Raw genomic sequence first — 18092 nt, forward strand, 5'->3', positions numbered from 1 at the left:
TTATTAAATGAAACTGATTCATGGAAAAACAAGTGTGTACTTCTGTATAGCTACATGTAACACATTCCAGGAGCGTGTTGGCATTGACTAGCCTATATATACGGTAGTCTATGACCATGAAAAGTACAAGGAATCATTGAAACAAACAAGTTGGAGCTGTATGATCAGAGGGGACGGTGAGGAGCGGATGGCTAGCAAGGTCATTGGGACAGCAGCTGCTGGGCTGGCAGACAGCTAGATGAGAGGGTGGGAGCTGGAGGAAAAGACTACTACTCTACCCACGTATCTATATTTCATCACCTTTCCCGTGCTGTACGCACGCCCATATACTATGAATTAATCTTGGGCGTTGTTGACGATGGATGGGCCACTTTCTGTATCTGGTCAAATCACTTCTGTGGGAATCAGTGCATTTTTAGGGCAAATGGAAAAATTGATTGTTCCTTTCTGAAATCATTAACTACATTTACAGTGAACCAGCATTAGACATTAGCTTCTCGCTCACGTTCTGAGTTAAACTCTAAAACTCACTTTCCCAATGACCCTTGGGTGTGTGGGTTCACCCAGAGACACAGTGTCATCACTGGCTAATCCCCTTCACTTGTCTCGTCATCATGCTTAAGCTCCCTCAGTAATTCATCTTCCAAAGCCACTGATCTGTAAAATGCCCCCCCTATGTGGATCAGCTGCCCCTTCCAGCTGCCTGAAAATACCCATGAGTTATTCTGTGGTCTATGAAAGCTTCAAAATAAGTTATCTGGAAGCAATAGCTCAGAAATATAAAACCAAGCTGTTCCAAACTACACGTGGTATGGATATATGCTTAATGTGACAAAGGACACATCTTCCATGGGGAAAACAGATGGCAGAATACCACAGGTAAACTGATCCTGAAAAATAATTTGTTATAAGATTCTAAATGACCTACTTCATGCAGAAGTTCTGGGGTGTAAATATCCCCCATATACTACCTCTGATTATTTGAAAAGATCTGAAAAAAAAAAAAAAAAAAAGCTATGACTCCACAACTGTGAAATCAATTAGGCTATTGCAATCTTGTGCCATATTTGCATGTAGGTAATAGACTAATGTGAGTTGTTTAGTAATGTTTTCCGCCGACACCTATATAAATGGTCCCGGAGGTAAAAATACTAAATTGTTACCCCTGCTGTGAGCATTACGGGGATGACACTCAGGGGACTATGGTCATTTCCATGTAAAAGGACCCATGAGCACCAACATGTGAAGTTCATAGGAGCATGTCAAAGTGGGTGTCATATGAAAGCTAAGAGTCTATACTTTTGAGAGATTAAGGTATACATACATTTTTGAACCATTTTCAATCCTAAAAAATAGGAATAAACAAAGGCTTTGATTTCTTGTCAAACAGATGGAAAAGAGGTCTTATAAAACATCTATCAGAAGAAGTCTTAACCGCAAAACACAATGTTGGAGTAAAGAGTAAAGACCCCGGCTAATATCAACACTTACAGTGCATTCAGAAAGTATTCAGACCCCTTGACATTTTCCACATTTTGTTACGTTACAGCATTGTTCTAAAAAAGATTCAATAGTTTTTTTCCCCCTAATCAATCTATACACAATACCCCATTATGACAAAACAAAAACAGGTTTTTAGAAATTTCAGCAAATGTATTAAAAATAAAAAACAGAAATATTACATTTACATAAGTATTCAGACCCTTTACTCAGTACTTTGTAGAAGCACCTTTGGCAGCGATTACAGCCTCGAGTCTTCTTGGGTATGACGCTACAAGTTTGGCACACCTGTATTTGGGGAGTTTCTCCCATTCTTCTCTGCAGGTCTTCTCAAGCTCGGTCAGGTTGGATGGGGAGCGTCGCTGTACAGCTATTTTCAGGTCTCTCCAGAGATGTTAGATCGGGTTCAAGTCTGGGCTCTGGCTGGGTCCCTCAAGGACATTCAGAGACTTGTCCCGAAGCCACTCCTGCGTTATCTTGGCTGTGTGCTTAGGGTCGTTGTCCTGTTGGAAGGTGAACCGTCGCCCCAGTCTGAGGTCCTGAGCAGGTTTTCATCAAGGATCTCTCTATACGTTGCTCTTTTCCTCCATCCTGACTAGTCTCCCAGTCTCTGCCGCTGAAAAACATCCCCACAGCATGATCCTGCCATCACCAGGCTTCACCGCAGGGATGGTGCCAGGTTTCCTCCAGACAAGACGCTTGGAATTCAATCTTGGTTTCATCAGACCAGATAATCTTGTTTCTCATGGTTTGAGAGTCCTTTAGGTGCCTTTTGGCAAACTCCAAGCGGGCTGTCATGTGCCTTTTACTAAGTGGCGGCTTCTGTCTGGCCACTCTACCATAAAGGCTTGATTGGTGGAGTGGTGCAGAGATGGGAGAACCTTCCAGAAAGACAACCATCTCCACAGAGGAACTCTGGAACAGTCAGAGTGACCATCGGTTTCTTGGTCACCTCCCTGACGAATGCCCTTCTCCCCAGATTGCTCAGTTTGGCCGGGCAGCGAGCTCGAGGAAGAATCTTGGTGGTTCCAAACTTCTTCAATTTAAGAATGCTGGAGGCCAGTGTTTTTGGGGAACTTCAATGCTTAAGACATTTTTTGGTACCTTTCCCCAGATCTGTGCCGACGCAATCCTGTTTCATGGCTTGGTTTTTGCTCTGACATGCACTGTCAACTGTGGGACCTTATATAGACAGGTGTGTGCCTTTCCAAATCATGTCCAATCAATTGAATTTACCACAGGTGGACTCCAATCAAGTTGTAGAAACATCTCAAGGATGATCAATGGAAACAAGATGCACCTGAGCTCAATTTCGAGTCTCATAGCAAAGGGTCTGAATACTTACAGTACCAGTCATACATTTGGACACACCTACTCATTCCAGGGTTTTTCTTAATTTTTTAAAAACTATTTTCTATATTGTAGAATAATAGCGAAGACATCAAAACTATGAAATAACACATGGAATCATGTAGTAACCAAAAAAGTGTTAAACAAATCAAAATATGTTTTATATTTCAGATTCTTCAAATAGCCACCCTTTGCCTTGATGACAGCTTTGCACACTCTTGGCATTCTCTCAACCAGCTTCATGAGGTAGTCACCTGGAATACATTTCAATTAACAGGTGTGCCTTGTTAAAAGTTTATTTGTACAATTTCTTTCCTTCTTAATGCGTTTGAGCCAATCAGTTGTGTTGTGACAGGGTAGGGGGGGTATACAGAAGATAGCCCTATTTGATAAAAGACCAAGTCCATATTATGGCAAGAACAGCTCAAATAAGCAAAGAGAAATGACAGTCCATCATTACTTTAAGACATGAAGGTCAGTCAATATGGAAAATGTCAAGAACTTTGAACGTTTCTTCAAGTGCAGTCGCAAAAACCATCAAGCGCTATGATGAAACTAGCTCTCATGAGGACCGCGACAGGAATGGAAGACTCAGAGTTACCTCTGCTTCAGAGGATAAGTTCATTAGAGTTACCAGCCTCAGAAATTGCAGCCCAAATAAATGCTTCACAGAGTTCAAGTAACAGACACATCTCAACATCAACTGTTCAGAGGGGACTGTGTGAATCAGGCCTTCATGGTCGAATTGCTGCAAAGAAACCACTACTAAAGGACACCAATAAGAAGAAGAGACTTGCTTGGGCCAAGAAACACGGGCAATGGACATTAGACCGGTGGAAACCTGTCCTATGGTCTGATGAGTCCAAATAGGAGATTTTTGGTTTCAACCACCATGTATTTGTGAGACGCGGTGTGGGTGAACGGATGATCTCTGCATGTGTATTTCCCACCGTAAAGCATGGAGGAGGAGGTGCTATGGTGTGGGGGTGCTTTGCTGGTGACACTGTCTGTGATTTAATTAGAATTCAAGGCACACTTAACCAGCTTGGCTACCACAGCATTCTACAGCGATACGCCATCCCATCTGGTTGGGGCTTAGTTGGACTATCATTAGTTTTTCAACAGGACAATGACCCAACACACCTGCAGGCTGTGTAAGGGCTATTTTACCAAGAAGGAGAGTGATGGAGTGCTGCATCAGATGACATGGCCTCCACAATCCCCCGACCTCAACCCGATTGAGATGGTTTGGGATGAGTTGGACCGCAGAGTGAAGGAAAAGCAGCCAACAAGTGCTCAGCATATGTGGGAACTCCTTCAAGACTGTTGGAAAAGCATTCCAGGTGAAGCTGGTTGAGAGAATGCCAAGAGTGTGCAAATCTGTCATCAAGGCAAAGGGTGGCTATTTGAAGATTCTCAAATATATTTTGATTTGTTTAACCTTTTTTTGTTTACTACATGATTCCATATGTGTTATTTCATAGTTTTGATGTCCTCACTATTATTCTACAATGTAAAAAATAGTAAAAATAAAGAAAAACCCTTGAATGAGTAGGTGTGTCCAAACTTTTGACTGGTTGTGTATGTAAAGAAGGTATCTGTTTTTTATTTGTTATAGATTTTCAAAAATTTCTAAAAACCTGTTTTCGCTTTGTCATTATGGGGTATTGTGTGTAGATTGATGAGGGAAAAAAAATATTTTAGAATAAGGCTGCAACGTAATAAAATGTGGAAAAAGTCAAGGGGTCTGAATACTTTTCGAATGCACTGTATATTTAGTTTGTGACATTTCTTTCTGGATTCTGTAAGTTTAAGAAACATTGCCTTATGCCTTCAAATTCCGTTAACAAAAACCCACATATCTTTAAGATATTTTCACATTTCTCGCACTCATGAGGGTGGATAATAAAAGGTAGCGCTATCAATTAGTTATAGTGTTTTTACTGATACCAATTTTGTTTAAGAATTATTAACTGATTCAAACTCGAAATTCTGTTACCAAATCGGTAATTTGGTCAGTCCCCCCTGGCCTTGATTTCAACGTCCACAGATGTCAGGACCGACCTTAATTTGGCCCAAACATAGACGTCCATGATTGGTTCAGATTTGGTCTGGTCCGGATCATAGACATCTATGTTTACAAGTTTGGACAGCACAGTACAGTAGAGCACAGTACAGTAAAGAAAAGTAAAAGTATAGTTCAGTACAGTACAGTCCTGTACAGTAGAATACAGTGGAGTAGAGTTCAGTACACAGTAGAGCATACTAGAGTTGAGTACACTAATGTACTGTACTAAACTATACTCTCTTGACCTCTACAGTACTCTACTGTGCTGTACTCTATTTTGATGTCCAAACTTGTGGAACATAGACGTCTATGATTGGTTCAGATTTGGTCCGGTCTGGACCAACGTAATTTGGTCTTGTTTGGTGGCCGAGCTCATTAAAATAATAGCCAGTGTGTAGAATAATACCCAAATACGCAAAGGAGGATATTGCATATTTCTACCTTTATGTACCTATTTAGGATACATCACCATGAATTGAATGACATTCATATCCATTTCTGTGTAGTACAGAACAGATCCACTTCACCTACAGTAGTTCAATATCCAAAATATATTTTTGCAAACTCAAGGTGTCATGTCATAGCTGACACCCATTATTTCTGCAGACATCTTTTAATCGTACTTCGGAGCAGATATTTAACAACGTTTTTAGAAACGTGGTCACATAAAACACAGAGAAGAATGTTACCAGAATTCTGTTACGAAACTTTGCATCTGCACAGTTCTTCCAGTAAATGTGTTTTTGTAAAATGTTCAGTGTAAATTGTTAAAAGTAGTCCTTGTGCATAGAGTTATATGGTTTGTTAAACTTAAAAAATCAATGTTTTTTGTTTGGCATATATTTTAAGTGAAAAATCTGAGTCTCAGCGCAATTCCATTACAGTGGAAATGCCCCTATTCCATTAACGTGGAAATGCCCCTATTCCATTATCGTGAAAATGCCCCTATTCCATTATCGTGAAAATGCCCCTATTCCATTATCGTGAAAATGCCCCTATTCCATTATGGTGAAAATGCCCCTATTCCATTATCGTGGAAATGCCCCTATTCCATTATCGTGGCAATGCCCCTATTCAATTACCATGGAAATGCTCCTATTCCTTTGCAGAAACCTAGATTATTGTTTTTGTATAGAGAGAATAAAGTGTGTGTGAGAGAAAAACTCATTTTGACTGTAGTTCTCCTTTAAGGGTTTCATTCCTATGACCCCCTGAGAGTCGAGTGAGCCTCACGTCGACATTCCTGAGCCAGCGAAAGTCTCCGGCCATTTCAGCAACATGACACTGCACAACTAAATACCAAAATAGCACGGTGGAAACGCTAACTCATTACTACTCAACAACAAGTAGACATCTCAGCTCACATATGGTCTTCTATCACGGTGCTAAGGTTTTCCATTCTTTAATCCACACATTTTTCTCCAGGGACCAAATTATCTTTTCATCAAATGGAATTATCAACAACTCAAAATGTTAACGATACAACATTCAAAATGTTAACGATACAACATTGCCTTTCACTAAAGAATCTGGAAACTTGCCAAAACCTTAGCATCATCTTCCCTTGTATTATGAAGTGCAGGCTCTTAACTTGAAGGTCAGTAGGCTCTTGCATATGTCTGACTGGTAAAATGCTGACTGGTAAAATGCTGTAGTCAAGAAATTAAAGTGAATGGAAGAGAGAATATTACATGCAATGGCAAAGATCCAAAAAACTGCAAATTAGCCAGCACTTCCTCAACATCAGAATTCTCAGTAAGCTATAGGCCACAAAAGACCATTTCATGGCTTATATAATTGTCAAATTTTACTCAAGCTTGCACAATACAAAACAAATCATATTTGGGGGAAAACTGGTCTAGGCACAATGCCTTTGACACAATGCAATAATTTATTAGGACAATTTCAGGGTAAATGCATCTCAGCGCAGAAACCAAATCTGCAGATTTTGAGAGGCATGAAAAATCCAGTTTGGATTTCATTACGTACTGTAGGTGTTCTAATATTTATCCCTGGATTAGAATATGATAAGAGCATACATGACATGACAAGATGGGGCAATTGGGAGGGGAAACTTTTGTCGATGAGGGGCACATTTTTGGGGACAGGGCAAATGGACAATGAATAAGCACAACACATATGACATGTGTCAATAATACCTTTGTGTGATGGATACATGTTTACAGCTCAGGGAAGGCTCCTTTTCTGTGATGGAAAAAGAAGGTAACACTTCAAATGAGACTTTTTTTATAAAGTGGAATAAACTTCAAAAGCGCTGAGAGGTTTTTTCAGGGCCAAATGAAAACAGCATGAGGTTAGAGTAGATGTTCTTCTTTCCCAACCCTTTGTATGTGGTGGAGAACTATGGGAACTAAAGACAGCACTAGTTTCTCTGAAGCTGAGCTGACTGCATCCTTAAGCAGACAGACTTGGTCTAGTTACAGTACACTAAAACCCCCCATTGGTTTCCTCAAGGCCCCTCTTAAATATCATTAGTTAAATAATTCAAAAAGAGGCAACATAAATCTTTCACAACTAATGATTTCACCATCAATGGAGCCTTTAATACATTCATATACACTAACTACCTTTAGCGCCTATTGACAATAGTATCCTCTGGCTGGGGAAATGTTGTTAACCTCTACGGGATCGGTGTCCAGTATACGGGACGGTTGTGCTAACGTGCACTAATGTGATTAGCATGACTGTTGTAAGTAACAGCTAACCTTTCCAGGAAATAGACATGTCTTATATGGGCAGAAAGCTTAAATTATTGTTAATCTAACTGCACTGTTACAGTGAAAAAATACCATGCTATTGTTTGAGGAGAGTGCACAACAACAAAAAACTTATCACGGCAACTGGTTTGATACATTCACCTCTGAAGGTAAATAATGTACTTACATTCAGTAATCTTGCTCTGATTTGTCATCCTAAGGGTCCCAGAGATAAAATGTAGCATTGTTTTGTTTGATAAAATCAATTTTTATATTCAAATGTAGGAACTGGGTTCTACAGTTTGAACCCCTGCTGTCTCCGGCTCCACACCCACCCCGCCCGGCCATCTAGATGTGTGAAAGTTAGTGTATAAGCTAATGATCCATCATGTATGACATTCCTGGGAGTGTATAAACTTACATTTTGTATTACCATATCATTTTTGTATGTTCTCTATAGTTAGCTAACGCTCTACCAACCCAGGGTTGTGGGTTCGATTCCCACAACACAACGGGGGACCAGTATGAAAGAAAAAAAAATAATGTATGCACTCACTAACTCTAAGTCACTCTGGTAAATGACTAAATGACTAAAATGTAAAATCTAAAATGTACTTCAAAATTTGTCAATTGACCAATTCGGCACATTTGGCAGACTTGATACAAAATAGTCCAGTATTGCAATGCTTCACTGGAGCAATCTGAAACTTTGCACACACACACATTCTAAATTGCGCCTAAACTGCAATATTATATTGTGGCCTTTCTCTTGCATTTCAAAGATGATGGAACAACAAAAAACATAGAAAACGCATGTTTGTTTTTTTGTATTATATTTTACCAGATCTAATGTGTTATATTCTCCCACATTAATTTCACATTTCTACAAACTTCAAAGTGTTTCCTTTCAAATGGTATCAAGAATATGCATATCCTTGCTTCAGGTCCTGAGCTACAGGCAGTTAGATTTGGGTGTCATTTTAGGCGAAAATTTGAAAAAAAAAAATTCCAATCGATAAGAGGTTAACAGCCCCGAAGCTCGTTCTGAACATCAAAATACTTCGCTTGCTGTCCGTTTTTTGGAAACATAAGGAACGTACCGTTCATATCAGCGAGAAATATGAATAAGTAAAAAATAAAAGTTCATTTACTACACACCTTTAAAGGGTTAGGGTTCCCACACAACCATATTTCCATGTTACAGCGCTTGTTTACGGAAAACAGACGGAAGACAGAGGCGTAGCCTACCTGTGCTAATTAACTATCTGCGTCTCCGAACACCTGTGTGTAAACGGAAGACAGACGCCACAAAAGTGTTGTCACTGAAAGATACTGTGGGCTGCAACTGTGTTAAAACAGTGTACCTTAAGTGTATATTTTGCACTTGTGAAAATATTTTGATGTTATATGAAAGTAGAAGTCTTTATGTTTCTAGAAACGTACCACAATTGAGAATCGATTCACATTTGTCTGCCAGAGCCAATTCGCCTCTAAAAAGAACATGGAAGGTCCTTGGACTATAAGGAGTAACGTTAGGTTCCTTTAGTCCATTATTGGGCCATGGAGCCATGAGCACAGGTGGCTTCAAAAGCTGTCTGTTACCAAGGTAAACATGAGTAAATATTAATTGGAGAAGAAGGCTGAGTATTAGAGTAAGTTCTGAAATGCTGGGCTATTGCACCACACAATACAACCAAAGTCATCAACATGTCTGTGTCTGTCTGTCAACTGTGGTATTTTCATCTGATTATTTCAACACATCAGTATGATATATGTTTGACAGTGTGGAACAATGTAGCCATAGTCAAGGTGAATCTTCATACAGTTATGAGTGTAGACTGAGGTCATCAACCATGCTACTGTTAAAGGATGATGACGCTGAAATTAGGTCAGTTGAAAATAAATATAAGATGAAACCCTTTCAAATAAGACTGATGGACAAAACATTTAGGAAATCATTGAGCATTTTTTTTTGGCGTCAAAGCATGCATACATTACGCCCATACATTAGGGCGATAACATGCCAAATCTTACAGAATATTTCCAATCAAATTCATACAACATGGGGTCATTTATACATACCACCTTGAACTCATCCCAAACTTCACTTTTTGTCCTTGCCTTTAAGAGATTGTAGAGAAAGCCCAACTTGATTTGAGAAACTATAAGGCTGCAGTGCACTCACCCCATATTGTTGAACGCTTTCGGTGTCCTTGTAGGATATAAATTCCAGTCTTATCTCAAGCGATAGGTAATGTCCTTATTATTTTCTCTGTCTCCGAATAGATGGTTAACAAAGTGTCTCGGACGTCACTGTAAAGTGAATTCCTTTATAATTGTACAGTACGTTGCATTACATTTCTGGAACACGGATACCTCAAACGTTCAGTGAGGGGGGGGAAATTCACTTGAAACCATGTAATATTTTCCCAATTGTAGTAGTTCTGTTGTTTGAAGTCAATTAAAACAGCTTTCCTTTGTCCGTAGTATCTCCAGCGAATCCCGTTCTTCGTCGCTCTTTCTTTGTGGTGGCACACTAATCTTGTGATTAAACGCCTCTCAAAAATGAGGGAACTAACTATTCGAAATTCTACAAAAGTATAACTGCGTTCTGCCCCTTATGAATGTCAGCGCACGGTAAAGAGATCCTTCTGCAGTTTATTGTTCCCCCTGCTCTGCCCATTCTGGTATCCCATTCAAGAATTGTCCTTGCTCAATGAGACCGAGACACTCTAACACCACCTGCTGGTTGCTATTTGGCGAATCAAATTACATTGCCTAACCTAACCCACTTTACACCATTTGAAATGTGAAATATAATATTCCAATGGCTCGCAGGTTGTCTTGAAAGCACACTCTCCACTTGTAATGAGGTTTGATTTAAATAGTGGGAGTAAAATAAGTATTTCCAGCGACTGATGGCTGAAATGAGGAATACATTCACATTATGGGTGTAAAATAACATTGTAATTTCTGTTTGGAATAAAAATGTTCTTTCTATAAAAGGTAAACCTCAATTATATAATTTTTAATTGCTGTACTTGGTATGGTTTTTTTTCTGTACTTCCAAAAACTCTCCCTGAGCTGTCCTTGAAAGAAGGTCAGTGCATAATGTCTCTGAAGCATTTTTTTTTTTTTTTTGGGGAACAGTTTGTCTTCCTTCAATCTCTAAGCTTTTGTGCTCAAAATATGCTTGAAATAAAAAGGTGTTCATATTATATTGGTGTGTATTTGGCATCATGTTGAAAACCTCCCTAAGGCATTAATACAATATAGAAATACATACTGTAAATCAGGTGTGTCAAACTCATTCCACGGAGGGCGGCGTGTCTGCAGGCTTTTTCTTTTCAATTAAGACCTACACAACCAGGTGAGGGGAGTTGTTTACTAATTAGTGACCTTAATTGAACAATCAAGTACAATGAGCGAAAACCCGCAGACACTCTGCCCTCCATGGAATGAGTTTGACACGTAATATAAATCAAAAGGCTTACAACAATACATAACATAAAAGGTTCCAAAACAAACTTGAATTCTACAGTACATACATTAAAACTAACTCACCTCAGTACAAAACACTCTCATCTGTGCATTGATTAGCTCAATTAAATTAACCGGGGGTCCGTCCAATGGAAGACAAACAATTAAATACAATTGGCTGCTTTTGGTTGAGATGAAAATGTACAATGAATATGGAGAGTTTGAATAAAGAAAAAAATAGCATAATGACAAATTTTAAAACATTATTTAAATTTGTATCATGTATAAAATATTTGTAAACTGAATTCCAGATTGTGAGTTCCCGGATCAGGGACTTTTTCAAATTTCACCCTTGCTTGCTGCAAACTTCCTTCCTGGGAATACGTTACCATTATTTGTGCTCAATACCTAATACCTGCTTTTAAGCATGGCTGACATGATGCACTACATTGGTACATGACATGGTTACACGTAGAGGTAACCTCATTCTTCAAAACAGGACATTTGTCTTGGTGCAACATACTTCAATTGTAAATATTTTTTTCATAGGGTCCGCACAGGTACATCCTGACGCCAGAGAAAGTAAAAGATGCCAACCTGGTGCATCTGATCCATAAGTTAAGACCAGCACGACGACTGGTCCATCATGATCTTCACCAACACCTGCAAGTAAGGACTCCTTCACTCAGAGATGACTATAGAACCTAGAACAATATGACTAAGGATTAGAATAGAACATGCTGCTGTATCAGGGCCTTTAGACACATCAATATAGAAAGATAGTTAGACATTGAATCATTAATGCATTGCATTCTTCCTACAGGAATTGCCAAATCCTCACAATGCTGCTGCAGAAATACAACTTTCCTACCATCTCCTTTGCATTCAATGAGGAAGCAGGTAAACAACCTGAGCTCCACGAGTGTAGCTTTGTATTCATTAATGGGTTACACGAGTGTAACTTTGTATTCATTAATGGGTTATAGGACAAGTTAAAAACACATTTAACATGCATGATAATAAGTAACAATGTACACAGAATTAAGACACTAGTTACCTTTTTCACAAAAACAACGTTTTGCCAACCTCGCAAAGTTCAAGTCCAGTGTCTTCAAAATCCTGATTGCAACTGATGTAGCTTCCAGGTAAGAAAGCTCAGTGTTCAACACCAGTGTGTATAATCAGACCAAAAACATGTATCAATATATGGAAAGGTTACAAACCATTGTGAATCTCATTATTTTCATGTCCTTACTGTCAGGGGCCTGGATATCCCAACAGTCCAGGTTGTCATCAACCACAACACGCCAGGTCTGTCCAAGATCTACATTCACAGAGTTGGCCGAACTGCCAGTGCAAGTAATATTCCTCCTTCAGTATCTGTCTGTTATCACATAGGCCACTACTGTAGACTTAAACATACAAACCACTTTTCTCTGATTTGTCTACAGGAAGGCATGGTGTCTCGATCACACTGGTGACAGTATGACATCCACTTGGTTCATTCCATCGAGGGGAAGATCCTTAAGTGTACATTTCCTACATGGAAAAGTATAGATTGCACATAGTTGGTTTAGTATTGCTTGCTACCCTTTCCAATTCAGACATGCCCATTAGTCATTGGTGCAGTATCAACACTTAGGATATGATCTTGGTGCAGAAAGCTAGAAGATTATTTGTTTTGCTTTCTCGTTTGTCCAGAGGCCAAACTGAAGGAGTATCCTGTGGAGGAGAGATTCTGAAGATCCTCACTCAAATCAACGTGGCCAGGCGCAAATGTGAAATTGTATGAACAATTATTATATTTATATAGACATTTCCACTCGAACATGTGGCTGTTGGATAACATGGGCTCATATTACAGCTGTGACTTCTCACCATTCCTTTTGTGTTGCAGAAACTTGAGTCAACAGATTGACTAGAAAAAGGAGACCAAGAGAAAACATGATTTTCTAGGGGAAAGTAAGTATACACTCACCATGAGCCACAACACCATGGTCAGAGTTAAAGGTCTTGCTGTGATAAGGCTTTTAGCCGATTTTGTCCTGACATTCCAACTACTATCCTGTCACAGGATCCTGACTTGGAGGCGAAAAGAAAGGCTGAACTGGATAAGATAAGGGGTGAGAATACGTTTTTCAAGGAGAGGATACATGAAACCATTCAGAAGAAGCAACATGGGATGCAGAAAAAGAAACTGATGAAGCAAAAACACATAATGCAACACTGTACACTACCGGTCAAAAGTTTTAGAAACCCTTGAATGAGTAGGTGTTTTCTAAAAATTTTTTATTTTCTACATTGTAGAATAATAGTGAAGACATCAAAACTATGAAATAACACATATGGAATCATGTAGTAACCAAAAAAGTGTTAAACAAATTATTATATTTTATATTTCAGATTCTTCAAATAGCCACCCTTTGCCTTGATGACAGCTTTGCACACTCTTGGCATTCTCTCAACCAGCTTCATGTGGTAGTCACCTGGAATTCATTTCAATTAACAGGTGTGCCTTGTTAATTTGTGGAATTTCTTTCCTTCTTAATGTGTTTGAGCCAATCAGTTATGTTGTGACAAGGTAGGGGGGGATACAGAAGATACATATTATGGCAAGAACAGCTCAAATAAGCAAAGAGAAACAAGTCCATCATTACTTTAAGACATGAAGGTCAGTCAATACGGAACATTTCAAGAACTTTGAAAGTTTCTTCAAGCGCAGTCGTAAAAACCATTTGTGAGACGTGGTGTGGGTGAACGGATGATCTCTGCATGTGTATTTCCCACCGTAAAGCATGGAGGAGGTGGTGTGGGGGTGCTTTGCTGGTGACACTGTCTGTGATTTAATTAGAATTCAAGGCACACTTAACCAGCTTGGCTACCACAGCATTCTACAGCGATACGCCATCCCATCTGGTTGGGGCTTAGTTGGACTATCATTAGTTTTTCAACAGGACAATGACCCAACACACCTGCAGGCTGTGTAAGGGCTATTTTACCAAGAAGGAGAGTGATGGAGTGCTGCATCAGATGACATGGCCTCCACAATCCCCCGACCTCAACCCGATTGAGATGGTTTGGGATGAGTCGGACCGCAGAGTGAAGGAAAAGCAGCCAACAAGTGCTCAGCATATGTGGGAACTCCTTCAAGACTGTTGGAAAAGCATTCCAGGTTAAGCTGGTTGAGAGAATGCCAAGAGTGTGCAAAGCTGTCATCAAGGCAAAGGGTGGCTATTTGAAGAATCTCAAATATAAAATGTTTTGATTTGTTTAACACTTTGGTTACCACATGATTCCATATGTGTTATTTCATAGTTTTGATGTCTTCACTATTATTCTACAACATAGAAAATAGTAAAAATAAACAAACCTTTGAATGAGTAGGTGTTCTAACACTTTTGACTGGTAGTGTACATTAACGAATTGTGTGTGTATATATATATAACAAGACCAGTTGCCCATTATTGTGCAGAGTTCAGGTGCAACATGTTTCATAATCTGTAAATGTCCAAATAACTGGCAAAATCACTTTCTCATTGCTCAAAGCCTTTGACATATAAGCAACCTTTGTTTCAGTTTCACAAGAAAGGAATCATAAGGTGAAATGTCTTGATTAATCTTCACTGCATCTAAAACACTAATTCCTGCAAATTCAGTGCAGTTTTCCATAGTGAGAATCCAAATGCTGGGAAAGAGGAAGGCATACATTACCGTACTGAAATGTCCTAAAAAATGTCAGTTCTTATCCATTTCTGCAGTATAGTTTGATAATATAATTTTAATATGTTTCTAGTTAGCAGTGCTGGCCATGTAACAGATGGCAAGCTTTGATAGCAGGATTGCTGAATTTAATTTCAACGTAAGTATAATTTGTCACCATCTTTGTAAAAAGTATAAGGAGCAACGCTATATTCCCTGCTGGAATTCTTGATGTGAAATACAGTAACATAATCAACCTGGAAAAATGCATAATGTTGATCAAAGAAGACAATTTCTAAGCACGTTTCAACCACGACTAGCTATTTGACAGCAAGATTGTCAAACAATGTGTTTTGGATTGACACATTAAAAGTCAAGTAACAACAAAGAAACAAAAATGAATGGACATCAGAGGACAAAGCAGGTGGTGAGCTAAAATGAATACATTTTCAATTTGGTGCTCTAAGCATCCAAATAACATTCCTAAAAACTGATAGAAGAGGAGGACTCCTCAAATATGTGGTCCTCTGTAGCTCAATTGGTAGAGCATGGCGCTGGTAACACCAGGGTAGTGGGTTCGATCCCCGGGACCACCCATACGTAAAACATGACTGTAAGTCGCTTTGGATAAAAGCGTCTGCTAAATGGCATATTATTATTATATTATTAAATAGACAAGGATTCCTCAATACAAAAGTCCCATGAACAGTTTATTGATTTAAAACTTGGAAAAAATAAAAGAACCATTATTTAATCCCCCTTTGTCATCAGATAACAAATTAAACCAAATAGTGTGGTTTAAGTCAAACTTTGCTGTTTATAATCCCGCCCCTCTAAAAAATGGCACAAGCAAATCATGCAAAAAAGGAAATACTGGGGGGGATGATAGATTACAATTCACAGAGGGGTAAGAATGGAGGGTTTGTGAGCCATAGGAATCTGGAGCAAACCGATGGGCGAACATCGGGGAAGCCAAAAATTAAAAACACATAAAATAATAGTTACAAAAGGAAAGCCATTCTACCAGCCTGGTTTAGTGGCACTCCTAAGAGAAGGAAGGTGGCTTGCACCAGTTCGTACATTCAGTAACAACATGTTGACTCTGGGTCAAGTTATTGCTCTGTGGTTTCAACGTCACGACAACTGGCCACATTCAGTGATTCTTTCTAGTAAATTGGTACATGCTGGCTTAGGTTGCTGTCACCTTCATTCCTGTTTGTGCAGCTATATACCTGCAAATAACCAAAAGGAAGTTATGGCTACTGATTCGGATGCATTAATTATTTTCATGTGAGAAATCACTGTCACCTTGTATGATAATCAGTATCAGTGGTAATTTTACTGATTGTGTGTAACTGGTGTGAAATGGTTTCAAATACTTTGGATTTGACAACTTAATTCTAGTCATGCAGCTAACATTCTTTATGCACGACTACATTTCACAGGGGAAAAATCACATTCAAATTTGAACGCCAATTGACTCTACATACATCCTCCAAATCTGGTTATTTAGTATCTTCAAGTTCACAAGCCTTATCCTTCTTCCAGCCACCATCCTTGTCTATTCCTTACCTGTTACACTACATGACCGAAAGTATGTGGACACCTGCACGTCGAACATCTCATTCCAAAATCATGGCCAATAATATGGAGTAGGTCCCCCTTTGCTGCTAAAACAGCACTAGATGTTGGAACATTGCTGCAGGGACTTGCTTCCATTCAGCCACAAGAGCATTAGTGAGGTTGGGCAATTAGGCCTGGCTCGCAGTCGGCGTTCCAATTCATCCCAAAGGTGTTCGATGGGGTTGAGGTCAGGGTTCTATGCAGGCCAGTCAAGTACTTCCACACATCTCGACAAACCATTTCTGTATGGACCTCGCTTTGTGCATGGGGGCATTGGCATGCTGAAACAGGAAAGGGCCTTCCCCAAACTGTTGCCACAAAGTTGGAAGCACAGAATCGTCTAGAATGTAATTGTATGCTGTAGCATTAAGATTTCCCTTCACTGGAACTAAGGGGTCTAGCCCGAACCATGAAAAACAGCCCCAGACAATTATTCCTCCTCCACCAAACTTTACAGTTGGCACTATGCATTCGGGCAGGTAGCGTTCTCCTGGCATCCACCAAACCCAGATTCGTCCGTCGGACTGCCAGATGATGAAGCGTGATTCATCACTCCAGAGAACGCGGTTCCATTGCTCGAGTCCAATGGCGGCGAGCTTTACACCACTCCAGCCGACGCTTGGCATTGTGCATGGGGATCTTAGGCTTGTTTGCAGCTGCTCGGCCAAGGAAACACATTTCATGAAGCTCCTGATGAACAGTTATTGTGCTGACGTTGCTTACAGAGGCAGTTTGGAACTCTGTAGTGAGTGTTGCAACTGAGGACAGACGATTTTTACGTGCTACAGTCCCAATCTGTGAGCTTGTTGGCCTACCACTTCGCGGCTGAGCCGTTGTTGCTCCTAGACGTTTCCACTTCACAATAACAGCACTTACAGTTGACCTGGGCAGCTCTAGAAGGGCAGAAATTTGACGAACTGACTCGTTGGAAAAGTGGCACGTTGAACGTCACTGAGCTCCTCAGTACGGGCCAATCTACTGCCAATGTTTGTCTATGGCGATTGCATGGCTGTGTGCTCAATTTTACACACCTGTCAGCAACAGGTGTAGCTGAAATAGCAGAATCCACTAATTTGAAGGGGTGTCCACATACTTTTGTATTTCACACCTAGCCACCTGCCTCTTGCAACTTCAATAGTGACACAAAAGTGTGTGGACTATAGTGGAAATCAGTTTCCATTAATAGCTCAGTGTTCACTTTTTATGGAAATTTGTTTCATGCAGACGGATCTTACATCCACAAGGAATTCCTCCAAGTAAAGCATTACTTCAAAGCCGCTGCCAATCTAAGCATAAAAAACGTTTAAAACACAGAAAATTATCCGCCCAACAGCACAGGGGGTAACATCATCTGTCACCCCCCCCCTTTCAAAATATCAAAAAAGCCTTTGCTGCAACTTCAAATAATATTGAGTTCGTATTCTTCAATGCTGGTCAGTTTTCAATCAAATATTTTTTTGCCTTTTGTGCTCTGCAATATGAAAGGTACTTCAAAAACAAATAGTCTCATGATTACAGATCTCTTGGATCCAGAGCTCACCACTTCAGAAACTTTCCTCTGATATCCCCATACCACTCAACTCCACCAGACTTGTAGTTAACCACATGTTTCTGAAAAGACCTGTTGAAAAAGCCAATGGTTCCAATGCCATCAA

The 18092-nt window shown here is 39.7% G+C and overlaps 1 protein-coding gene across 1 annotated transcript in view; it reads right to left on the reverse strand.

Moving 5' to 3' along the window:
• homer3b (homer scaffold protein 3b) overlaps window positions 1-10332 on the reverse strand; it is a 58888-nt gene extending 48556 nt beyond the window's left edge. The window contains exon 1 of the mRNA XM_045205348.1: window positions 9821-10332. Coding sequence (XP_045061283.1) covers window positions 9821-9825 — 5 coding nt within the window. The 5' untranslated portion in view covers window positions 9826-10332. The remainder of the gene's footprint in view (window positions 1-9820) is intronic.
• Between the last annotated feature and the right edge of the window lie 7760 nt (window positions 10333-18092).

This window comes from Coregonus clupeaformis, chromosome 20 (assembly GCF_020615455.1).
Source record: "Coregonus clupeaformis isolate EN_2021a chromosome 20, ASM2061545v1, whole genome shotgun sequence".
NCBI classification, from domain to species: domain Eukaryota; kingdom Metazoa; phylum Chordata; class Actinopteri; order Salmoniformes; family Salmonidae; genus Coregonus; species Coregonus clupeaformis.